Source organism: Neopelma chrysocephalum, unplaced genomic scaffold (genome assembly GCF_003984885.1).
Source record: "Neopelma chrysocephalum unplaced genomic scaffold, ASM398488v2 Primary Assembly neopelma1_42, whole genome shotgun sequence".
NCBI lineage: Eukaryota > Metazoa > Chordata > Aves > Passeriformes > Pipridae > Neopelma > Neopelma chrysocephalum.
The window spans coordinates 7,651,178-7,676,701 of record NW_020897700.1 but is presented as its reverse complement, the minus strand read 5'-3'; the positions used below and the strand labels follow the sequence as shown (position 1 = coordinate 7,676,701).

General features: G+C 36.6%; 1 protein-coding gene across 14 annotated transcripts; it reads left to right on the top strand.

Annotated features, from left to right (window-relative positions):
- The first annotated feature begins 484 nt into the window (after positions 1-484).
- Positions 485-18,327, top strand: LOC113964382 (plasma kallikrein-like). Of its 14 annotated transcripts, none has more exons than XR_003533176.1 (15): positions 937-1,244; positions 1,818-1,876; positions 4,316-4,478; positions 5,146-5,252; positions 6,795-6,954; positions 7,504-7,613; positions 10,995-11,154; positions 11,906-12,015; positions 12,098-12,257; positions 12,386-12,501; positions 12,875-13,049; positions 14,645-14,820; positions 15,127-15,222; positions 15,702-15,869; positions 16,516-16,626. XR_003533176.1 is itself a non-coding variant. In XM_027676562.1 (15 exons), the coding sequence occupies exons 1-15, from the start codon at positions 1,237-1,239 to the stop codon at positions 18,146-18,148; spliced, it is 1,761 nt and encodes a 586-aa protein (XP_027532363.1). In that variant the 5' UTR covers positions 968-1,236; the 3' UTR covers positions 18,149-18,327. The 14 variants fall into 14 exon arrangements, 10 of the variants coding, with proteins under 10 accessions (XP_027532371.1, XP_027532370.1, XP_027532368.1 ...); XM_027676562.1 differs by lacking the exon at positions 15,702-15,869 and adding an exon at positions 17,993-18,327 and having other exon boundaries at positions 968-1,244; positions 4,451-4,478; positions 16,516-16,655; XM_027676560.1 differs by lacking the exon at positions 15,702-15,869 and adding an exon at positions 17,993-18,327 and having other exon boundaries at positions 968-1,244; positions 16,516-16,655.
- Positions 18,328-25,524: the final 7,197 nt, after the last annotated feature.

Genomic DNA, 25,524 nt, shown 5'->3' with positions numbered 1-25,524 from the left:
GAATAGAGCACATAAAAATGAAAGCTGCTTACTGAAAACAGTTGAGTCCTTTCCTACAAGCCTGTCAGGGCAAAGCAAATTGATACATGGGAGAGTATGAAGACTTTATTTGAGACAGTTCTTCTTCTGTAAGGAGGAATTGGAGACCTTACTGGCCCTTAAATCATGGAGAAGTCATTTCAATCATCAGGATGCTCAAAAGGGTTTTAGTTGGGTGGAATGTTTTGATCTTGATACTTTCTGAGTTGAGTATATATGTCTGTCTTTTCCATATTCGATTTAAAAGAAAAGACGAAAAAAGAGTGGGGAGAAAGGAAGAGCCATTCCTTAAGCAGTTTCACTGTGAAACAAAACACCTTTTTTTTTCTTTTTTTTTTCCTCAGATTTGAAAGATATTTTTTTTTGGCTTTTAACACATATTAAAAAGAATAATAGAAATCAAAACAAGTGATTCAGACAAGCTAGAAATTAAGTTTGACTACTTCTTGTTGTATTTACATTTCATGTATCTGCAAACAGATTTGTGTTTTTTCTGCTTACTGGCAAACTGAAGACACTCTTTGTTGAACCTAGCAACAAAAACAGGAGTGTGGAAAGGCCAACTGTAAAATTACTTGGAAGATGTAGACAGGATAATTTCTGTGGAGTATTGAAAAGGAAGAATGAGAACTTGAAATGATGTTAAGAGCACAGTATACATAGTTGAAGTATATATCTGTGTTTGTCAAGGGAGTACCTCAAGAAAATGATGTAGTAATAAGAAAATATAGGTGATGATTGTGTCCTCAGCTGCTGTAGTTTCATAATGGTGTTTACTTGGGTCTGAGTTACTAATGTGACTAATTTCATGTGGCTTTCCCCACTCCAGCTCCCCCAGGTCAGGATTTGCTCTTGAGACAGATCTGGTTCCTTGTTTATGTGGGTTCCTGTGCTAGCAGCAGATACTCTGACTGTTCTGAATCAGAGATTTGCCTTTTATTTAAAATGCTATGAAAGAGGCAGATGCTCAGCTGGTGTAAAACCAGAACATCTATTTCAGTGCAGTGTGGATGATGAATGTTCTGAAAATGGGTCCCAAGGTCAGTAACTATTGACAGAAAAGGTAAGGTACCCGTTCAAAGTAAATATTAAAGATAAGTTAGCATTGCAGGCACAGTAATATTTAACACAAAGTGTGGACTTCTTTTTTTTTTTTTAGTAGAGCATAAACCTTACCCATGCATCCAGACCTACTGTATGTTCAGGTATGTAATTGTTATTGAAACTGGTATTCAGTGAAAGGTTTTCATAGCAACAAGACAGTGTATGTTGAAATATTTATCACTTGTGTTGTGTGGATTATTTATTTAATTATTTCATAGCTTAAGTTGTTGCATGTGAAAAAAAAAGGGTTTAGAATTCATATAGCATATACCAGAAGAAGCGAGTGTGAGTCATTTGTTTGCTATGGGGATAACAGTATCTACTAAACTATCAGGAGAGTCAGGATTAGTAATATCATGTCAATGTAATATTGCTCCCAGTCTAAGCAAGAATAAATATTCTACTGTTAAAAGAAGTAGAAATTCTTGAAGTGCTTATAAGCTTTATTGCTTCTTACAATCATAAGTAAAGGGATAACTTTTGTTACTCTTCCATGCTACTTTAGACATACCAAAACTGTATATCACAGCTGTAATTTGTAAATTTCAAAGTAATATTGAATTAATGGTGAAACAGTACAATTGTAAATCAGTGTTATGCTTTGTGGTGCCTTATAAAACTAGTTATACACCCTTTATTTAACACATCCTAAATAATAATTTTGTGGTTTTTAGGATGATTTGGATTTATTGGACTTTTAATTTCATTTTCTTACTTGCTTCTGTTTACGGTGGTAAGTGAATCTATAATTTCTGAGGTTGACACACAGAGTAACACAACTCTTGTAGGCGGGGAGATGATAACTACAGTCTGGTCCTGAGACAGCTGTTTTGATTCTGCTGGGTTGTGCTTAGTTAAGTTTGGGTAACTCGCATAACCCTGTTATCTGACATCGAACTTTCTAATGGGGCTTTACTGATACTGTCCTGCCACCCCCATTGCAGTAATGTGTGCTGGCTGCTGTAGGCTCAGTCTGGCAGTGCTGGGTGAGCTATCGCTATCTACCTCTTCCTGGCTGCAAAGGAGCCTCAGACCTTTCCCCAGATGCTGCCCTCAGGTAGGAGGCAGGATTGATGGGCAGCCTCACTGTGAGACACCAGCTGAGGTTCAGAACTAACATCCTTTTTTATTTTTTTAAATAAGCAAACCCCACCAATTTCAGTCATACTCACACGTTGCCTTTGTGTGAAATTACTCATGTAAAAAGAATCTATGTAACAGCTATGTACCATTGTGCTTGAAAGACTATTGCAATAACAGTGAATAACTCCAAACCCAGTTGTTTTGTTGTAAATGGTTTTTAGAATTCTCTTGGTACTCTGGAAAATTGATAATTGTAAATTTTTTTCAGTCTGTGTTAATGATTTACTTTGTTCAGTTAGCAAAAGTTAAACTACAAAAATTGCATTATATTTCTCTGAAATTCCTTTTGCTGATAAATTATAACTAAGGCCTAACACAAGTTTAAGTTCAGTAATGTATTACCTGTTTCCTCAGACAACAATTAGGTAACAGCTTTTTAGCAAAATCTGTTTGATAAATGTAGTATTATTTAAGAAAATATTCTTCCTGGCTTTAAATCTCAGCAAAACTAAAATCTTGGAAAATTTCTGAGGGCTAGAAAACATTTTTATTAAATTAAGGTGTTCAGAACCGGCGTAGTTCTACATAGTGCATAGTTTTACAGCATAAATAATATTTTTGTGTGTTAATTTACACTAGAAGAAGATAAATAAGATCCAAAATATCTGATACAGCAAATAGAATGCACTTAGCGTATTCTTAGAGTAGAAAATGCTTTTCTGTTAATGACAAAGTTGGGCAAAGAAACTCTACTGAGAACAATAATTACCAATTTTTAGAGAAATATCTTGAAAGTATACATACCATATATGGATATTTATGAAGTACAAATTTTTATTAATAAGAAATTCAGCTTTGAAAAATATTAGCATATCTAGCACATTGTCTAACAATTCCTTGCTTTTTCCTTTTTTTTTAAAAGTATATATTTTACTTATGTGCAGGAAACATAGAATTGCCTATGTATAGTTTATAATCATATTAACAAATAAAATTCACTTGTAATATTTTAAAACTATAAAGTCCAATATGATAGTTCTATTTGTTTTCATTTTAAATACTGTTTGATACATTATGATTGCTCTGTAGTAACAGATTAAACCAGTAGATAAAATGTTTTCGGTTAGGCTTTCCTCCCAGTCTGTAAAATTACATTATTTTCTCTTTATCTTTTAGCCGAGAAAAGCACTTTTGTAGATACAGGAATAAAAATTGGCATATTTGCTGGTTTGCTACTTCTTTTGGAGGGCAAATTCAAGAAGAGAGTGCTCTCCTGTGCAAAGACAGCTCTCTTGTGTGTTTTAACATGGAGATCTTACAAGTGGCTTCATTTTGAAAGGTGGGAGCAGGTTGCTGCTTAGGTACCTTTGTTGCATGGCTCTGGAGTGTGAGTGGTTGTCATTACAGAGTTCAGTAGGTCATTCAGAGCTCAATATTCCTGCAAATGCATGGTCGTAGTTGAGCTCGTTTTTATTCCGGACCATTCTGAGATGCTACTCCTGAAACAGTATTTTCTTCATTGTAAAGCAAGTTGGGGAGTTCAAGGTGAAGTGTGAGGGAGCAGAAGATTTAGGAAATGCTCTGAGTCATTGAGGCTGTGTACAGTGGCACTGCCTGGGACTCTGGCCTCAGAGGACTGGACAAAATAGGACTGTCTTTACGTAAAACTTCCTAAATCTTTTTGGTCTCTGTGCTTCCTCCTCCTCGTTTTCCTCGTAATGGTGGTCTCTCTCAGAAGAGGCTTCTGCTACTTCTGAGATCTGCCATGAGATGGTACTTTCCCTATCTGCCATGCAGATGTGGCCTATCCTGCTGCTTGGGTTTCTGCCTTGGCTCAAGCTGCCCTGCTCCAGCATTGGGTATGAGGGAGGGAATGGGGGAGACACCCCAGAGAGTTTTATTTCTGCTGGAGAGCAAAGATGAGACTCTCAGAGGAACTGTGCTACTCACCCCCCTTACCCACTTTTCCTGCCAAAAGACTGTCTTAAAAGCAGGGTCCATGACAAAGAGGAGCAGTGGCTTCATCCTCTGCTGCTGAACTGCATGCTCCCATCTTTAATAATTGACACATTTTGTTGTTCTGCATCAGAATGTGTGACTCAGATCTATGAAAATACATACTTCCAAGGTGGAGACCTCACTACGTTTTTTACACCGAGTGCCAATTACTGCCAAGTAGTGTGTACTTACCATCCTACCTGTCTGTTCTTCACCTATTTACCAGCAACATGGACTAAAGATCCTGCAAAAAGGTAGGATGTTCATGTACATGTCTATTTTACTGGCCTCCTGTGATAATTTAGAAACTTGATAACATTTTGACAGAACACAGGCACGCAGGGAGAGGTACAGGGTTGCCATGGAACACTGTGTCATGTATCTCTAAAACTGAGATCTTAGACTAATTGCTTGAATTCAGAAAGTTAAATTTGACAGTACCAAATTTTTCACACTCACATCCCGACCCTTTCAAGGAAACAGAAGTGACTCTGCACTCCCTCCTTTGTGCCACAGATTTATTGTTCAGAGACAATGTGAGTAATTTCACATCTTCAGTGGTCCCCTCTACTGTTCCCCACCCTCTCTATTTAGCATATTTTTCTCACAATTAAGAACTTCTTTAGCCTGAGAGAATGAGGTTGTCCTTCCTCTCTATGCCGAGTGCATTTCTGTCCTCCAAACCTTGAGCTCTGCTTCTCGCTTTATTAAGACCTCTTGGAGCTCCCACGTACACGAAGTATTGTCATCTGCCACCAGGGCCAAGAAAGCATATGTGTCTCTACCCTATTTTTCTTCCAATTATACATGTTAACGTTTAATGTTGGGGGATGTTGGAGAGCCTGCATTTCACCTGAGAAACAATTATGAAAGTCTGTGTTGTACTGCAAAAGCCATGAATTGCTGCATTTTAAAACACAGGTTTTCCTGCTATTTAAAAGACAGTGATACAGAAATGCTGCCGAAAGTGGATATGGAAGGAGCTATTTCAGGACATTCCTTAAAACAGTGTAACATCCAAATTAGTGGTAAGATCTGGTTATTTACATGCATGTTCTTTATGCTGTGTATTGGGTGGCAGCTGTTAAAAAATTAGCATTTTGTAAAGAGTAATAGAATCAGGGAAGCAGCCAAGCAGTGATTTGTATGTTCTTTGCCAGATTGCTTTCAAACACAAGAGACAAAAACTCCACTGGTTTTAACCTTCAGGCCCAACTATCCGCCACTGAGGCTCCCCAGATGATGTGACGGGGAAATCATGCTCCTGCAGTCACTGTTTCATTTGCTAGAAGCAGATGGGAATGCAAACTTTAGCTGCTGACTCCAGTTCTAAAGATTATTTTACTACCACAATTCCACTCCTGAAAGCTGCTCATATGGCATGTGTGGCCCTCTTTTATAACTCTGAGGTGCAGATGCCCAACAAAGCAGAAGTGTATTGTCACAATGTGATGTTCGTACCTTCATGATTCTGTGTAATAATTTATTAGCAGCTGCATCTTTTAGTGTATGTGTGCTATACATGAAGTCTTGGTTTCAGCATGCCATGTCTTTGAGTTATCACCAAGCATATTTAAAGCCTATTAAATTTGTTGTTTTAGATAGGCTTTAAACTTGCACTGTAATAATGATGTCATCAAAAAGAGCTTTAAGCATAGCATGGTACTTTAGAAAAGGAGAATAAGGAAGAATATTCACTTCCTGTCTTTGAGGACAGATAGTGTCTTATGGATGTCAGACTAGTTCTTTAGTTTTGTTGGTATAGCACCTCAATGTGGCAGGACTAAATGGGTTTTTATGTGAGTTCTCCATTGCAGCTATTATAAAATAAATTGTGCTTGCTTTAGTTTGCCACTTGCCTTTCAGAGCAGTCAGGTCTTTTAAAAGCCCTTTCCTGCCAATATCCTGTCATGTTTATATTTCTGAGTAGCTTTGACCCAGAAGAAGAGATTTCAGTGGGATGTTATTCTTTATGCTATTTAGACTAATTAATATCACTGTAGTTACTCTAGAATCTAATGTCACTAAAGTGAAAATCTTTCCATATATATTTAAAAATGGCTCCAATCTTTGGCTGACTCATGTTCTTTGAAGAGAACTCAATGACCTGCATTTCAAACTCCACAGTCCCAATTCTCCCTCTGTGAAGTGTAAATTAAATATTCTGACTCAAATGAGAGATGTTTGTTGCTTATAAGGACAGAATTTGCCATTTAAACTGCTCTGTGAATTTGGAACTGGGAAAGTATGTTTTAGTATTAATCTCGAGTTCTTGCTTTGCTGAATATCAATTTGCTCTCAGTCAACCACATTGGTTAGAGCCCGTCTCTCATGTAGGGAGAGGCACTGTCAAAGTCTGACAATTTGTCACGTGATACTATGCTAAACTTGTGTTTCTGATTTAGTACTAGAAGCATGTATGAAGTGTGATATAACTGAAGTGAGTGTGGGATGTGGAATGTGGATTATGAGGGCTGTGTTATACAAACTGTCTTTTGGGCAATTTGAGGTATGGGATGGGGTAAAGAATAGAAGTACATTTTCAGAACTTGGTCTCTCTTTCTTCACAGCTTGCAGCCCAGATGTCCATGTAGGACTGGAAATGGAAGGGAAGATTTATGATATTGCTACGGCTGACAGCTATCAAGAGTGTCAAAAAAGATGTACCAATGACAAGCATTGCCATTTTTTTACATATGCCTCTGAAACATTTCACAATGCAAGCTTTTGGTAAATACAGGTTGGATCCATTTCCTTGGACAGCGCTGTGCTTTAGTAGATTAAATCTCAGAGCAGTCTATGGTGCAAGAATTACTAAAGGATATTAATTTTATTCCTCCTTGCAATGTTTATTCACACTTACAGGTAGGAAAATATCTTTAGTCAGTTAGCTTTCATTTGTTCATTGGTGAGAAAGACAAACTTGATTATTATACCACTGAAAAAAATTTAAAATCCTCTGGAGATACTGAAATGCAAATTATATTGGTACGTGTGCAACATTATTGCTCTGTTAAATCTTGCTCTGCTTATTGTTCTGAAAATAGCATCATCAGAGCAGCCAGAGAAATTATTTAATTTTTATCAAGCCTATTTTTGAGCTCTTAATCTGCTCAAATTTGCAAGTTAAACATTGTTTAGCTAGCTCTGTTCATCATTTGAAGCCTGTTCTGGGGGTTGGACCATGCACCATGATAGGAATTATAGATCCAGGAGGATGGTTTAGTCCAAGGAAGAATGCCTGTTTTCTTACCCCTTTCTTTATTCTTTATCATTCAGTAAAAAATGCTTCTTGAAAAATACCAGTGTTGGAACTCCAACCAACATAAAGGTGCTTGATGAGGTTGTGTCTGGATTCTCTTTAAAGCCATGCCAGCTTTCTGAATTAGGTAACTATTTAAAATCTCTGATTCAGTTTAGTTTTAAGGGTTATGGATGGCAAAATGAGGTCTATCACTGACATGTATAAATGTTTCATTATGTAGAATAATTCTGATATAGTCTTATTCTTACAAATGTAGTTTGTAAGGCACAAAGGAGGTTCATCTCTTTTTAATTTTTCCATGTTATCATTTATCTTACAGAAACAGTAGCCTGCTTTAAAGATCTAGAGAATTCTTTCATACAGTTAGCTTGATGAAATTGTATGTTATTTTTGTATCACGGATATCAAAGTCAAAAATCAGAAAGGAATATAAAGCTTTCTAAATTCTGTTTCTATACTGTGTATGCACTTGAAAATTTTAAATGAAAACCTGCAGCTTTCTAATACAGCTGGCTAATATGAAGGGATATATTATGCATTTTGTAGGTGATTTGTATGAAAACACAAAGTCTGTGCTTTTTCTTACAATCATTACCAAGGCAAAAGTCTCAAGAGTCTAAAATCAAACAGTGTGAATTATACCTTCTTTAGCTCACAGATAATCTAGTTTTCCCCTATAAATCACATTTTGTAGAGACTATATAAATATTTTTTCTATATCAATACATTTTCTTCAGACTCTGCTAACCCTACTGTAGGAATAATCTTTGGAAGCTATTGAAAAAATCAGTTTTGTTCAGATCTTAACAATTAAGACAGTTCATGAAAAATTAACTGTAAAGAATAAAAGAAGGAAGAAAAAGTTTTGTAAAGAGAAGAAAACAATGTAGCCATTCCCTCCCTAGGCATATGGGATAGAATAGAGGCAATATTTTTTATTTTTGCCAAACTCTTGCTTTAAGATATACTAGAAAGACATTCATTCATGATTAGAAGAAAAATCACAGTACTCAGGAGAGTCCTACTCACAAACTTTGAGAAGAATTGGGGGACTGTAGCATATCTACAAACAATAGAATTTTAAGTAAAAAAAGTAAATCAAAAGCTACATGAGACTTCATCAAAGACACTTATGGTTTATGACAGTGATTACATGGTTGTAATGATCCATCACGAATAATCTGAATTTCTGAAAGCGTGTGTATTGTGTCTGGCTGAGATGGAGTTCATTTTTCCATAGCAGCCCTCACAGTGCTGTGCTTTGCACTGGTGGCTAGAAAGGTGTTGATAACACACCAGTGTTTTGGCTACTGCTGGGCAAGGCTGGCACAGCATCAGCACTGTCTCTCCAACATTCTCCATCTCCCCATCAAGGGCTGGGCGTGGATGAGATCCTGGGAGAGGACACAACCAGGCCAGCTGACCCAAATTAACCAAATGGATATTTCATACCATATGATGTCAGCTGAGATATAAAAGCTAAGAAAAGGAGGAGAAAGGGAGGGACATTTGTTATTTACAATGTTTGCCTTTCTGAGCAACCGCTACATGTGCTGAAGCCCTGCTTCCTGGGAAGTGGCTGAACATCCCATGCTGGTGGGAAGAGGAGAATAAAATTACTGGGTTTTTTCTCTTGCTTGTGCATGTGCAAACTTTTCCTTCTGCTTTAGTAAACCACCTTGTCTAAACCTACGAGTCATTTTCTGTCTTTTTTTCTCTCCTCTGTCCAGCTGTGAAGGGGGAGTAATAGAGCAAGTTGGTGGGCACCTGGCATCAAGCCAAGGTCAACCCACCACAGTTCTTTTTGGCACCCAGTGTGGCTTTTCCCTATTTTACTGTCTTTATCTCAAATAATGAGTTTTCTAGCTTTTACTCTTCCGATTCTCCCCCTGGTCTTACTGGTGCAGGAGTGAGCAAGTGGCTATGTGGGGCTTGATTGGTCTCTGGGGTTAAACTGCAACAGCATGTGAAAGTCAGTCTTGTTCCTACATCTTTCCTTACTCTCTGTGTCTTGTGAGTGAAGCAAGAGCAGAGAGAAGAAATAAGTTGTGTGGTCATAGAAGCCTAGACAGTGCTGTTGGATCAAGAGGTTGTCTAAGGAGGTCAGCTGTCCTAATCCAGGACAGATCAGCTATACCTGTCCAGATGGAGATTTGTCAAATGTAGTCATAAAAACTCAGTACCATCTTCTGCCTTGTTGTTTTGTAAATATCTGAAATCGGTTTATTTGAATATTTGTTCTAGTATTTTTCTGACTTTATTTAGTTTATTCCTTCCTATGTGGTCTTTCATTTTATGCCTTTGCCTTTCCGACTTTGTCCTTATGCGCACATACTATTATAGCAATATTTCTGTATTTCTGCCCTTTGCAAGGTACCTGCCTTGAGGTCCTTTCATATTGAACAAATGATCACTGAATGTGATCCTTTAGATCATGAGTTAGCTTCCCAAAACTTTTAGATACACAGTTGTGCTTTAAATATAATTTTCTTTAGAAACTGTCCATTTCTTGAATGCTATTTCCACTTAACAAGGGATCTTACCCACTAATTGTCAGAGTTAATTGACTTATTTTCTAGACTGCTGATTTTATTTTCTTACTGTTCTTATTGTGTAATTACTGCCCAGTATTGTTGTCCCTTCATGCTTATGTTTTTTAAAAATCTCATGAAATTAATAGGAGTCACATTAAGCTCTACCTCTCCCTTTTTTTTTTATTTTCTGGTAAGATGTTTCAGTATGTATATCTATAACAAACCGGGTAGTGTTGACTTGCTTGCTGTACTTTCTCAACAGCTGAAGTTCTCTGCTGCCAACAAGTCCTGTCTTTTGGATCATTTCACTATATTTACCATCTTTACAGCTTAATAGGTTCAAGAAACGTCCTCTGTGCTGGTGCTTCCTTTTTTTCTCTTTTTATTCTTCCATTAGGATTCTAACTAGGACTGGAAGTATATCTTTGGAGAAGGCAACTCATTAATTTCTTTCTAAACATGCTAGTACTTCCTGTAACTTCTATATCCATAGTCTGGTTGTGTGAATTATCCTGCCAAGCCTCTGTTGTGCTATTTTGGTCATGTCAGAGGGCTGAATATGCAGAAGTCCTACTTATTCTGCCTGTTTTTCAAATAGTAAAAGCTAAAGTACTAAGAGGATCATCCTATTATTTTTCCTCTAGTTTTCCCATGATCCTGTTAGATATACCTGTTTAAAATTAATGTAAAGCTTTCCCTATTAGATTAGCAAATCTGTACTGTATCACATAATTTCTCTTTTCCTCTATATGAACATTATCCCTGCTCAATAGTGCTCTCCATGAGTTTACATATTCAGAAATGTTCTTGAGAAACAGTTTTTGGTTAAAATGTTGTGTTATCTTTCCATCTTATCAATCATGGAAGGGAAATGGGAGTAAAGATAGAAATGAATAATTTGTAAATCTCAGTATTCTGATGACATAACAAAGTCTTTGGATTTTTTATATTTTTTTTCTTGTTTTATACAGATTGTCAAATGGACATTTTTGATGATCAAGAATTTTCAGGAATTAATATTACAAGTTTTTTCACTCCTGATATTTCTGTCTGCCAAACTATTTGCACGTATTTTCCAAAGTGCTTGTTCTTTACATTCTTTACCAGGAAATGGGAAATAGAATCCCAAAGGTGAATATGACAATCAAATGTAATTATCTATGTAGATTTTTTTAAATTTATTTTTTAAAAAGAAAGTCTCTTTTTTAAACACTGATTTCTGAAATTTGCAGAATTTTATGTTAAAAGGCTATTTTCAGTAAAACACAGCTTTTTATGATTTTTTTCATAAGTTTATAATTTCCTGTGTGCATTTCATCTCTTTTCCAATACGATAAGGGCTTTTGTATTGTGGTTGCATATCTGGTCTTAATCTCAAAAGGTCATCAATAATACAGTGAGCCTCCAGACTGCTTTAATGACTTAAAGCTGAATTTTATGACTTTATCAAAAGAGTCATATGGTTTCCACGCAGGATAAACTTATTTACCTGAAAAGATTTTTCAGTGAAGTTTAGAAATATTTCTATTTGTATTCCTTCTTTCATACACAAATCAGAAGAATAAAGTTTCAAAGGACGTCTGGTGAGAAGCAAAGCTGAGTTGGCATGCATCATCTAAACTCACCTCTTCTACATATGTATGAATACTGTACAACCTTTAGTAGCACAGTTATAAGCCATTTCACAGTACTATGAAACCTGCTTCAATTAAGTGTGAACTATTGAACTTAGTGAATGCATTTTCATGTGAAATACTTTTACAGATTGAGACTTGTGAGAAAAAAGCATATTTAAGAAAGAAACTTCTCTTACCAGTACCTAAACAATTATTTTTAGAATGTGATAACAGATTTAGTTATTGTAAAAAATATTTCATTTTAGAAATCTTTGCCTTCTGAAGACATCAACAAGTGGCATACCAGAGGCACTTATACCACAAGAAAATGCTGTATCAGGCTTTGGTCTCCTAAATTGCAGAAGATCTTTTCCTGGTAAACAATAAATTACAATAAAAATACTAATTTTGAATTAAATTAATTAATTCTGATGCTTGGACTGCACTCATTCTTACAGCCTGCAATTCTCGCACTTACACGCATATGGATTTTTTGGGAGATGAACTTAATGTCACTTATACTAAAGGACACAGAGCTTGTCAGCAGGTTTGCACAGACATGATCCGCTGCCAATTTTTTACCTACTTTCCCCTCCAAGATTCATGCAATGAGGAAAGGTGAGATATATTTTTTAAAATGTTCAAAGACTGCTGACATAGTCATTCTGCAGATGTGGTGAGAGGGTAGTGGAAGTGTTCTGCGTTAAAAAAGTACAAACTAAGTATTTGCATTAATTCATTGACAGAAAGTGTGAGTGTCACCTAAGAATGTCCTCAAATGGATCTCCAGTGAAAATAGTGCATGGGCCAGGAAGGATCTCTGGATACTCACTAAGATTATGTAAAAAAAAAGCCAGTACTGGTAAGTAAAACTTCTTTCAAGCAAGAAAGCCAGTGCTTCACTGATTTCAGTATAGGGGGGCAAACAAATTTTTTTTTTTTTAAAGTGGTTGCACTGAATTGGTTGCACTGTCCCAATGGGTCACCTTGTGAAATGGGAGTGTTCTGAAAAAGTGAAGTCAGCCAGGTCTGCACATTGTAAACACCAGCAGTAGCACTGTGAATTTGGTTTAAATAGGCTTTATGATCGTAAATCATAAAGGGATTAGAATGTATCATGTATCACCTTCTTCTCAATAGATGATCCTTATTCAGTGATCAGCAGTAGTCTCATCGTCATTTTTCTTTGGTGAGTGCACGTTGTCCCTAAGCTCAGTTTTGAATTATTTCTGTAGTGTGTATGCAGCATTCTGCAAGAACTATTAGGATCGTTGGAGGGACAGACTCTTCCCCTGGGGAATGGCCGTGGCAAGTCAGCTTGCATGTGAAGTTGTCTCGTCAGAGACACCTGTGCGGGGGCTCTATCATCAGCAACCAGTGGATTCTCACAGCTGCTCACTGTGTCACAAGGTGAGACCTAAATGCAAATGTACAGATAAACCCAAAAATTTAGTCTAGCATGTGAGATAAATTGAGATCTACCTTTCAGGATAATAACAATGATAATTAGAATAAAACAAATGGTTTTCATGTAACCAAAAGGTGAACTTTTCAGGTAAACTGTTCATATTCTTAAAGTAGCTGGAATACCATACTTTGTCCCTTTGTAACATAGTATTGTACTGCTGATGCTAAATTATTTTAATGAATCTAGAAGATAAAATTGTAAAGCAAACAACAGATATTTACAGAACCTTAGACACTCTAATGAGATACAAGCTTTTTCTTATTGTAGTACCATATGATCTTTCAAGAAAAGTCTGTAGCTGGGTTATTGCATTTCATAAATTTCAAATAAGTTGTCTCAGAGATTTTTCTGTACCACTAATCTGATAGTTTCAGCACCAGAGTTCTCAGCAATGTAACCTTTTTGACCAGGACACACCGTAAATCTGAGTCCAGTTAGGCTGCTGCTGGTACCTGAGCATTACATGAAGCATCAAGAACACAATTGTCTTGGTTTATTTTATCAGTTTTTAATCCCCCAAATTTTATAAACCAGTGAATTAATACCCTATTTTTAATGGAGATTTTCAGATTTAAAGCAGTCAGTACCTAAGACACTGATAATTTGCATAAACTGATGCATATAGTCTCTATTGTTAATCAAATTACCATCAGATATGGGTCATGAAGTTGTTTACATTGTGAAGGGCTGATTTAATTGTCATGTAGTTGATCCATTTCCTTTGTTAGATTGTCAGCACCTGTAAAATAGGTTATCCTGCCATTTACAAAATGAAATGGAAGTCTACGATGCAGTCTGATGGGAGAAAAAGTAAAGTAACGGATAAAAAGCTTCAAAGAAGAGAATGTTGACCCAGCATCATAATCCAAAATCGGGCATTTTTACTGATGCAGTGTAGTATGTTTCTCATTATTTTTTTCTCATGGAATAGTATTACCATTATTTTGCCTCCAGTGGCAAACATTTATAAAGTGAGTAAACTTTCTGAAAAACCCTATATAAAAATATCCTTTACCTACCATCCAGTGTAGAAGTTACCATTATTATAAAAGGCAAAAGGAGAATATGTACTTGCAAAATAGCAATAAAAATAGACTTTTTTAATTGGAATTTTTAAAGCCCAACTAATATTTATGAATTCATATATAAAATCTTCAAAAATGTTGGAGTTTATTTAAGATACTTTTTGCATCTTCTTCATTGCATGTACCAAAACTTCTAGGTTGCCTTAATGGTAAGTAGAATGTCACAATGAGATATCCCTTAAACTTACTGAAAATAAAGTTAGAATAATAAAAATTAGCTGAAACCTTTCATATATGTCTATGGTATTACACTTTCTAATCTATATTTACATGGCTAGTGTCATTTTCCCAACTAATAAGTGTCAGAATAGACTACTTGAATTTATATTACCAACCCTATTTTCATTACTAGAAAAATTGTGTTGGAATGAATTGAAAGAATCACATTAACTACTTCAGGGCTTGCGTTAGACTTTTTAGCCACAGGCTGACTGTTTGTCTTTTTCCCTCAGTCTTGCGAATCCCAACAGTTGGCGTGTTTATGCTGGTATTTTAAAACAATCAGAAATAAATGAGGATACACCTTTCTTCAAAGTGGAAGAGATTATTGTTCACCCTCAGTATAAATACGCACAGGCTGGATATGACATTGCTTTAATGAAACTTGCTAAGCCTATGAATTTTACTGGTATGTAGTGTATTGCAGAGGAAGTCTGAAAATGTGCAGGATGACACAGGGCTGGCATTGCTGTGGCAGTGCATGACACCTGGGCTGGCTTCCTTTAATATGCAGTTAGAGGGGTTTGAGGAGGATCTCATTTTGTTGACTTTGAAAAGAAAATGGGTGGCTTGTATTTATGTGATGGGAATGATATATAGTATAAGGGACAAAGCATAACATGGAGTCTATCATCAGGGGTCATATTTGACCTTATTTGCCTTATTGTTGTAGTTGTCTCTGCTGGTCAAACTAATACTTTTATTTGTATTTTAGATCTTCAGCTACCTATTTGCCTGCCATCAAAAGAAGACACTAACATATTTTATACTGACTGTTGGGTAATTGGATGGGGTTACAGAAAAGAAAAAGGTACAGAAAAATATTTTTAAACAGTGAGTTCTTGTATTTGTAAAATTCATGTGTTTGAAAAAACTCAACCCCCCTTTTTTAAAAAAATGAAATTCTGCTCTGTTCTTAGGTACCATTGTTGCTTCTAGCCAACGCTGTAATATAATTCTTAATTAGAAACCAGCACTGTAATATAATTCTTAATTAGAATCTATTTCTATTAGGACATCATAAAACATAAATGAAATACATAAGAAATTATCATTAAATAACTCCATGCTCTGACACAAGAATTAATTTTATAAATTGTTCAATTCAGTAATTTGAAATATGTGAGAATTCAACTTTAAATATATCCTGTCCAGCTCTCAACTATTCTTCCTTATATTCTAGCTTAATCTACTGGTAAAATCCAGTATATATCTGGAATGCACACCCCTTTTCATGGTCGTAGCTGCAAAAACACAGCAAATTTATCATTGAACTGTTTTGAATTACAGCCTGCACATAGTCCATGCTTTTTTTTTAATATTATTGTATTCACATGACTCTAGAAATCGGAGATTGAAGTATGTTGCTTTTATTATTCTTAAGATTAATTGTAAACAATGCCAATTACTTGAGTTTTGATAGTGATGAGATTTGAGCTCCTCTGATTTTATATGGAGGTAAGCCAAAATGCTCCTTATTATCAAAGTATGGTTTTACATCTATCTACTTATTTATATTTTTTATATGTCATCTTTATATGTTTATATGGATAAATACCTATTTAAAGAGTATCTTTTCCTTTATACAGCTGTTTGAAGGTTAGAAATGTGAAATGTGAAATCTAACAAATTTAGGCAGATATTGTATAGACAAATTTCTTCTGTTAATTTCTAAGAAAAGGCTGCTCTCAAATAGTCTTATTTATTCTATGTGCAAGTTTCTCCATCCTGTACTAGGACATAGAGGAGCACAGATTTGGCAACTGGGAGATTCCAAAGTTATTGCAACACTTTACTAGGAAATAACAGTTATTAAAAGCATACTAATGGCAATGCTGCAAGGGCCAATGTCCTGAGAGCCAGACACATATGAGGATTCATTGCAAATCACAAGGAATTTTTGAAGCTTGTCCAGTCATAAGAAAGAAAATGGCATTATAAAAACATTCAAATTAGAAGACAATTCACATTGCTTGTAACACAAACAAAGGAAAATTGGTGTCATCTATCAACACTCTAGAAGCAGTGACCTCCCACTCTGTAATATCAGTTTATGGGGAAGTTTAATTTTAACTTTTCTCTGCTCATATTGCCTTTTACATAGGTCGAGTACAAGATATTCTTCAGAAGGCTCCCATTCCCCTCATGTCAACAGAGGAATGCCAGGCAAGGTACCGAAAGCGCAGAATAGGTGACAAAGTCATCTGTGCTGGCTATGATGAAGGTGGAAGGGATGCTTGTAAGGTAATGAAAAACAATAGTATGTAACTACATATATTCTAACCATTTTTTCAAATATACTGTAATTATTTTTAATAGCTATTTGAAAAGCATGATTATCGGTAGAGCTGTTGATTAACTTGTCACTTTTCCTTGTCAGAAGCACTGAAAATCAAGGTATGTGGAAAATATTTCTTATGTCACATTGAAACCTTTGGGGATAGATTCCAGGAAACTCTGAGTGTGGATATATAGATAGCTCAATCATTTATGGAATAAAACAGTATTCCTTCAGACTATCAGAAATGCAAAGAGAGCAAGTATAGCATCTCAAAGCATTTCTCCAATAAAAGCAGATTTCATATGTAGTGTTTTATTTCTAGACATGAAATACAGTACAAGAAAGCTTATTTTAAAGCATCCACCGTGTACAAACCAGAAGGGAGGGTGCTGGCAATGCTATTAAAATGCATGGCCAATAGAAGGCTAAAAACAACCTGTGCAAACTGCTCTGTTCGTTATTAGAATTGGAAATGTCACAACAGTGTGAGTTCAGTGAACCAAATTCTCTCCTTGAGTGTAAACTCATGCACTTCCATCAGTTTAAATATTCTGAGTTAATTTATGCAAGAAGAAAATATTCTGATTATTAAGATTAAATTCTCTACCAAATACAGTTTTCACTGTAAACATTTAACATTTAATATTTTTGTGTTAAAATGTTACTATTACTATGATTGATATTGAGTAATTAGGAATAAAAATTTTCTCTATGCCAATTACGCTTTCTTTATCTGATACAGTGTACCAGAAGATGGAGATGGTGTTTTATAAAAATAACACACTTGCTATTGTCTTAAAAACTTACAACAGCTACACTGAAGAACCTTATGTTCAGAAAGGTGGTTTAGGAATAGGAAAAGAAAACAGAGAAGTGTTTTATACTGATGAGGAAAGTCACTCAAACAAGATAAACCATGTAGAGAACTGAGATTTGCATATTAAAAAAAAAGCCATAAGAGAAAACATTGCCAAATTTACTGTTTTTCTTACTTGCACACATAGTCTTCATTGGATTTTAAATCACTGCATCCAGATAAGTAAGGGGGAAAAAAAGCTAGTAGTTTTGAACTTTCATGGTAAGTAGAAATTATTTGTAATGACTAGAAAGTATTTAGAAATCAATTTACAAAAAAATCAGAAAACCTGCTACATACATTAAGTGAAAGTGATTGAAATCTAGGCAGTTATGCTGGTGTTTAACACTGAATGATGCTGATTTTATTGGAGGCTTTCTTTAAAATAGAAATACTGATGAGGGCTCTTCCTTGCATGCTCTCTCTTTTTCTCCTGTGTCACAGGGAGATTCGGGAGGGCCACTGTCATGCAGGCATGAGGAGGTGTGGTATCTGGTGGGCATAACCAGCTGGGGCGAAGGGTGCGCTCGCCCCTGGCAGCCGGGAGTCTACACCAAAGTTGCTGAATATTCAGACTGGATTCTAGGAAAAACTACATAGCATGAGCATTACTGACTCGCTCAAAGTGATGTTGTGGAATAACAACCCTAAAAGCAACATGATGAAGAATATCAGTGTTTTTAAAAAGGTGTTTCTTGTTAGCCCGGAGTGTAAAAGGCTTGATTTAAAAAGCAGAAAAGCAGGATTGAATGAATTTTCCTATTGCTAAATAAAAAGCACTAATAAAAATAAACTCTGTGGTCACTTATTTGACAGAAAAAAAATATGGCTGAACCATGGATTTCTTCTGTCCTTGCTAGCTTAAAAGAGGAGTGGATGAAGTTGTAGGACATATATGGACCTGGGAGCTGGGAACTACTAACTTAAGAGGTTTGGACACAGCAATGGGCATTTCCCTCCCTTGTCTGAATGTGGCTAAAATGGGCAAACCACTTACAAACTTACTAAGGGGCTGAGAGAAGCGAAGCTGAGACAGAGAGATGCCTATACATGTGCATAAACCTTGTTTCCTTGGGGAATTAGCCAAAAAAGTAGCAGTACTAACCAAGAAAACAAAACCAGAGGTCTTGGCAAGCTCTTCAGTAATGGTTTTGTAAATAAGGTAATAGTGCTGTATGTGAGTCAGCAGAGTCAGGCAGAGGGAACAATCATAGATCCATGGCTGAAATGCAAAGAGTAAACTTATTCCCATTACCTCATTAAGCAGAGGATCCCCAAAGCAGTACCTGGGCAGACGTACCTGGGTGGCCGCGGACACCATTAAGCCGGTTCATACTACAAGATCCCCATCCTGCTGTTCCCAGTGGTCTACCAAGGGTTCATGTGTGTGTGATTTGCCATCGTACTGTGATCTTCACTGTACTTTGATCTTCTCTGGACCAAGGCAAGGAACTTAAGCATGTCCCTTAGGGTCCCTCCAAGTTTACCAAACACCTGGGTTATCTATACGTAGATGTTTTCAAGGCCTTCAGAAAGCAAACAGGAGTAGACATAATATATATGTTTTTCTACATTACTACTTTCCAGAATTTTTGCATTCCCAGCTGAAAGGTCTCTTGGTTGTACTTACAATCCTACTCAACAGTCTTCTGCTTTTAACCCATTCCTCCCAGTGGTCTTTCACTTACCTTACTCTAGTTCCTGTGGAAAATTTTGTGATAAGAATGATAATGTGAGTCTCTTTCTTTTGAGGCAGAATATCCAGAAAATCAGTAAAAGAATCCCCTCCCCCTTTAGAGACATCATTAGCACAATATATTTTTATTTTCCAAATCCCTAGCGCTCCCTGATTAAAGAAACAACTTTTTCATTTTATCATATCTCCTTTTTTTCTTTTATCATTTCTTGTCACTCCATGTCAGGTAGCAGATATGTTTCATGGCTAAAATTAACACTAGTGTGAGAGACAGCACTGAAATCTATTACTTTCTCATAGTAAGAGGCAGCATTTCACACTGCATCAGAAAGGAGAGCGGAGAACATAGCACTGTATTTGCAAACTTTATGAGCCTGTTTCCTAATAATCTACATTACCTTAATTGCTGAAAATATGTTCCAGACACCACACTGGGAGGTAAACAGCAGGAGTGTCTTTGCAAGTAAATGAGGTCATGAAAATTAGAAATTAAACATAATATTTATGGGAGAAAACAATTAAGCTGCTGAAAATTACTTTTATGTTAAATTTTTTTTATGCTTTATTTGTAAATAATACTGAGGAAAATAATGTAATTGCACAACTACAAGCTTATACCCTGTGCTTGAGCATCCAAAGAGGCCCTAAAGTCAGAGTGCTTCTCAGGGTGTGCAGTGCTAAGCTGACTGCAGTCAACAAACCTGAAATCCCAAAGCTGTATTCAAAGGCTGAAGAGTTGATTTAGTTTGTTTATTTTTAAAGAATTAGAATTCAAAGAAGGGATAAAACCAGTCCAGATTTAAAAGGAGGGGAGAGGGAATGATGCTGCTGCAGGCACATCTGAGAAAAGAAAGCTGCTGCCTTCCCTCTGACCCACGGTGGACTCCTGGTGGCAGAGGCTTGTGTTGGGGTTGCACAGTTCTTAAGGTCTCATGCTTTGGGTGTCCCTGTGCAGGATGTAGATGTTCAGAATGCCAACAGGCAAAGTCTGGTATGTGTTGGGGGAATTGGATCAAGGGTGAGAGGGGAGGCATATCACTGTGCTGGGGTTTTTGCCAACATTGCAGAAACAGAGCAGGAGATAAAGGTGGGGGCTGATGTGTTCATGCTGTATTTAATCCACAGATGGTTTAAAATATCAGCAAACCTCAGACACGCTGTCAAAAACCTAGAGACTTTAGTAACAGACTGAGAAAGAGTAGGAAAAAACAGAAAACAGTGGGGGAAAAAAAGAAAGATTCCTGGCATTCAAGTATAGTTCTGTCCTCAAGGGGAAGGAGTGAAGACAGCTGGAAAAGAGTTGCTGAAGGAAAAAAGGAATTGCTTCAGTAGGAAAATAGAGGCTGAAACTCTCTAAAGAAGAATCATCAAGAGACTGTCTGAAATACTTGTCTGCCATACTCACGCTGTGTATTTGCTAACGAGCATATGCAATGTCAATCTGATAACCCTTAATTCTTTCTCATAATAATGCTATTATCAGCTTCTTTTTCAAATGCACAGAAAAAGCATGTGCTTTTCTTCTTTGTTTTTGTTTGTTTGTTTGTTTGTTTTCTGCAACAACTTTCCAGGTTGTAACTATTGAAGTAAAAAAGAGGAATGGCAGCTCAGCAGTGCTCTGTAGACCTCTAGAGCTCCACATTTTGTTTCTGAGAGGTATACCAGGTGATGGCAACGTGCCAAAGGAAACTTAACTGTTCCTGTGGAAAGGATAAGGGATCTCAATGACTGCATACATCCTTGATGAGCAGCTGTTGATCTGATAAAATATCTTATTACTATATATTTTCACCGAAAGCAGATATTCTTCAATGACATTTTGCATTAGTTGTCTATCCATCTGTAATAAATTCCTGATAGCTAAAAGTGAGTACTAGAATAGAGACACAGAGAATGCAGGAGTTCCTGGTGGCTATATGAAGTCCTTTTGACTTTACTGAAGATAAACTACATGGGGGAATGTCTCACCTTTCTGTGAATTTATATACCTGCATAATATGTCATTCATTGAGACCTTTAGACTCACAGATAGAAATGCATTGGTATTATTGTTATGTTGCTTGGGCTTTCTGGTAGCCATAACTGGTAACTTGCACTAAATGAGAGGCTGTTTATGACCTTTATTTATTCTCCCTTCTCCTCTACCTCCCTGGGGAAAAATAATTTTTAAAAAGCCAACAAGCACAAAACCTATCTCAATCTCATTAAAGAAACACCTGGGCTTATACTTTACATCTGCTTTGGTTTATGTTGGGACAGAACATAAACATCAGTGCTTTAGTTGTTATTTTGATTTTCTGGTGGTGCTGAAAGTCAACAAAGCTCATAATCTTACTTACAATTGATAGGCAGAAATCTTGTAAGGAGCAAGTGCTACTATTGATGTAGTGAATGGCAGCATTAGAGTGCCCTGATTTTTTGTGCAAATAAGATCCCTGATCCCAGACATTTACAGTCTTGTTCAGGCACAAATGAAACACTTTATATGTGCTGTGGCAGTCTGGAGAGCAATTAGTTCGTCATAAAGGAAGGCATATGTGTTGCTACTCAAGTGGACTCTTTAACTTGTAATAGCCTTCTGTGTAGTAATTTTTAATAAAATTGTAAACCAAACAAAACCAGTTTCCCATTAAACTGGCAATGCAGTGTTTCCTACTGCTGCTGGTGCTTTGCCTAATATCTGAGGCTGAAGTATGCCTTCTTGAAAGTGACCTGAACTGGGAATGAGAAGACGTGAGGCGTCTCATTACTTCTTGCTGGGAGAATTAAAAATTCTTACCATGAAGATGTACAGAGATCTCCAAGTACACCCATTGGGAATTGGAGGGGAGTGGAACAATTTAGTATAAGCTTTTAGTGTAAGTTTTATTTATTCTGTGGCAAATTATTATTCTGCTGTGATGAGAAATGCATCTCAGATGCTGAAAAATAAGAAACTGGATGGAATTAAAATAGTTCATGGTGGCATTCCTTATAGTAGGAGAACTATGAATTCTTATTCTCTGCCTAATTTCCAGTATATATAAAGGATTATTTGGAAAACTATTGCTAGATCATTTTTTAAAAATTAAATATCTGCATTATAATTCATTAAAATTGCATTTCCACTTCAAATAGAAGGCAACATTATTTTGCCTCTGAACAATATTAGCAAATATAAAATACTATTTATAGTGAAGCATTTCCTGAAGTAGCAAATTGATTGTTTTTCCTGTGGTCCTTGTGTTGTAAATCACATTATAGATATGTATAGATGTATTAGAATTACTGTGGAGTGTTGCATATTACAAGAAATTTTCCATGAGTTATGCAGCAGAGATGTAAAACAGTTGTTTTACATCTTTTTATGGTTTCTTAATTTTCATAGGATCATAGCATCTGGAGAAGATGTTTAGAGATTAACTAGTGCACCATCCTGCCTTTGTGCACAGTCAAGAATGCCTATATCATTCATGACGAGAGTTTCTCTAGCCTCTAGGAACAGAGGTTCTACAGCCACCATGTACAAGCTATTTTAGTGCTCAAAGATTTGTACCATCACAAAATTTTTCCTTGTCACTGACTTAAAGAATCTTTCCTGCATTGTAATCTTAGCATTTCTTGTACTACTTGCCATGAAAATAGAAAACAAGGAGGGAGGAGTTGTTTTGTTGTTGTTGGTTGGTTATTTTGTTTGTTTAAATTTTCTGTAGTTACCCTTAATGTTTCTGATACTCCTCCCATCACAATGTGATGTTATCCAATGTTGTCAGTTCCCACATTTCGTTGACTGGCTTATTTGTAAAAGTTAGAGAAGTGTGGGCGGGGAGTAAGAATGATAGAGGAAGAGGACTATATGCACAGAGCATGCAAGAAGAGATTAAAGGGAGCTGGTAGGAACTACCAGTTAAAGTGTGAAGTTAAAGTGAGTTGGAACAAACAAAATAAGAATCAGTGCAAGTTGAAGAAAGACCAGCCTAAACAGTAAATACTCATCTGGGCATCTGGGACTGAAAACACGATGAAGCACCTAGACCATACCCCAGGACCTGAAAATTAATGTGGTATGGTGCAGGAAGTTCTTCTGTGCTAGGAAGTTGTAGAGTTGTCTGAAATTCAGGCTGCCCTAACATGACTGTCCTCTGTTCAGACCTGAGTTTATCGCCACACAACTCTGCTATGATTTACTGCTCTACATTGATGTATCAGATTGAGTTTTCAGCCTCATATTTGTACTTCCATTCCTATTTCCACTGACTGTACCATCTGGTAGATTTTGCCTTCCTCTCTCTTTGCTCATTTTTGTACTCAAAAGTCATGTGCAGTGGTTTGAAGAATGGTATTATTTTAGTTATGATAGAAGATCTGAAGAAATCTCTGTTCTGGGGTATTAATGGGTGATGTAGCCTCTCCGAAGTTTACTGCATTGCATGTCCCTAGTACAGCATCACTTTTTAAATGATTCCTGTTGGTTGAATGCTGCTTATGGAAAGGTTCTTCTTAAGGAAACACCATCCATAACATTCCTGAACTTCTGTGCTTCTGTGCTCTGATTCCCCTTTCCTGTGCATGGTTCACTGTTAAGAACTTTAGGCATGAGTGTTTTGGTTTTGAACTTGTGCCCAACATGTTGAGTAGGAAGCAAAACATACTCAACACATCACCCAATGTGACTAGTGAAAGAGGGAGGAGTGGTGACATCCTATGGGGCTCGGGCTGAAAGTGTAGAAGGGGAAGGACAAAGGAATGACAGCTTTAAAGCTGCTTCTCTCTTCTGGGCTTCCTCGGATTTGGCTGTTTTGACAGATGACTTGAAATAAAACTCACTGAATGCAACTAATTCCAACTCTATTGTTGGAAGAACTGGGGTGAACAGTTAATAAAACACGCGATTAATGTGGAATGAGTCCACATAATCCAAAACTTTGAACTTCAAAGAGTTCAAAACTTTGAGACGGGCAGAATGGTTTGGTGGGAACACTGGAATTACTATAAGCATGAAAAATAAATAGAATAAAGAGGTTGTATATTTCTTTCCAGTAAATGTATTGTGCTTATCAGCAGAAAGGTTTGTATGACTCTCAGTAAACCTCTGATTTCTTTTACATTCATTAAATTTTCAGGGAAAAAGAGAACCATTTTCGTGGAGTCTAAAATAACTTTCAATAGCTTGTCACTAGGTGGCGCTTTAGCTCTAATTTGTCTTGTGCTTAATGGCTATGGTGAGAAAATGAACATCTAAAAGAATATTTTCATTCCTAAAGCTGATAAGTAATAGTAAATAATTAAATTAGCATCTTCATTTGTAGAACTCGGAGAATTAAAAAAAACTAAATGTGTTTAGCTCCACATTTCTGCACAGCACAGGGATATTAAGAGACAGTAGGATATGAAGGCTGACAAAATCAAGCTAAGCAAAAGCCATTTGCCCACAGCTCCCTGTCTGTGGAACACCAAAGTATTTCACATGTTAATAAATAGACATAAAACCATTGGAAGACAAATTGAGGACTCTAAGCACATCTGCTCTCTCTCTGGAGGGCTTGGCTTGAGGACAGCTTGGGAACAGTGCTGTTGTCTGGACCTGAATTAGGGAGCTGGGGGAGACAGAGTTGGGCGAAACCTGAGTTTGGGGAGTTGTGTGTGAGCCTGGCCCTCACACATTACTGCATCTTATAAGCTTAAAACCAGTTTAGGCTGTACTTTAATAATATATGACTTGTTCTCACCGCCAAAACCATACCTATCCTTTGTCAGTTTTAAAAATTCCTTTGTCAGATTTTCATATCTGGGAAAACCCGTAGTGAGGTTGTCTGAAAAGGATAAATTGCTCAGGATTGGGAAGAGATGATAATCTGAATTGTTAGTCTCCAGCATTAGCTCTGCACACAACCAAAGGGAACCATGCAGAATGATGTCACAGGTACTACAAGTTCTTGAGAAGGAGAAGAGTAAACAATATCTTGATGTTTTACTACAGCTCTATAATTTCAAAATATCTGTTGATCTTTGTAAAACTTGGACCAGTCAGGCAAGGGGAAAGAGATGTTCTTTATGTGCATCAGTGAACACACCAAAGATTTAGATATATTTGTGGATTAAAGAACTAATGACTTTAAGTTGCAGCAAGAAGGATGCTAAGGAAAACTGTTAGGGGTAAAGAGAGTGAAGCAGTAGGTGGGAGGCAGTTGGTGATATTGTGGAACTTCCATCACTGGAAATATTTAGGGCTAAGTTACACTACAGTGTAACCAGTCCTGTTACACAGGTTGCACTGGACCTTCCAGCTGCAGCCTTATGG

What these genes read in the sequence shown, in the direction of transcription:
- LOC113964382 (XM_027676560.1), top strand. An exon ending in TAAAAAAAAAGCCAGTACTG is followed by an intron (nt 12,502 to 12,874) that starts GTAAGTAAAACT and finishes TTATTTCTGTAG; the next exon opens with TGTGTATGCAGCATTCTGCA. An exon ending in GGGTTACAGAAAAGAAAAAG is followed by an intron (nt 15,223 to 16,515) that starts GTACAGAAAAAT and finishes CCTTTTACATAG; the next exon opens with GTCGAGTACAAGATATTCTT.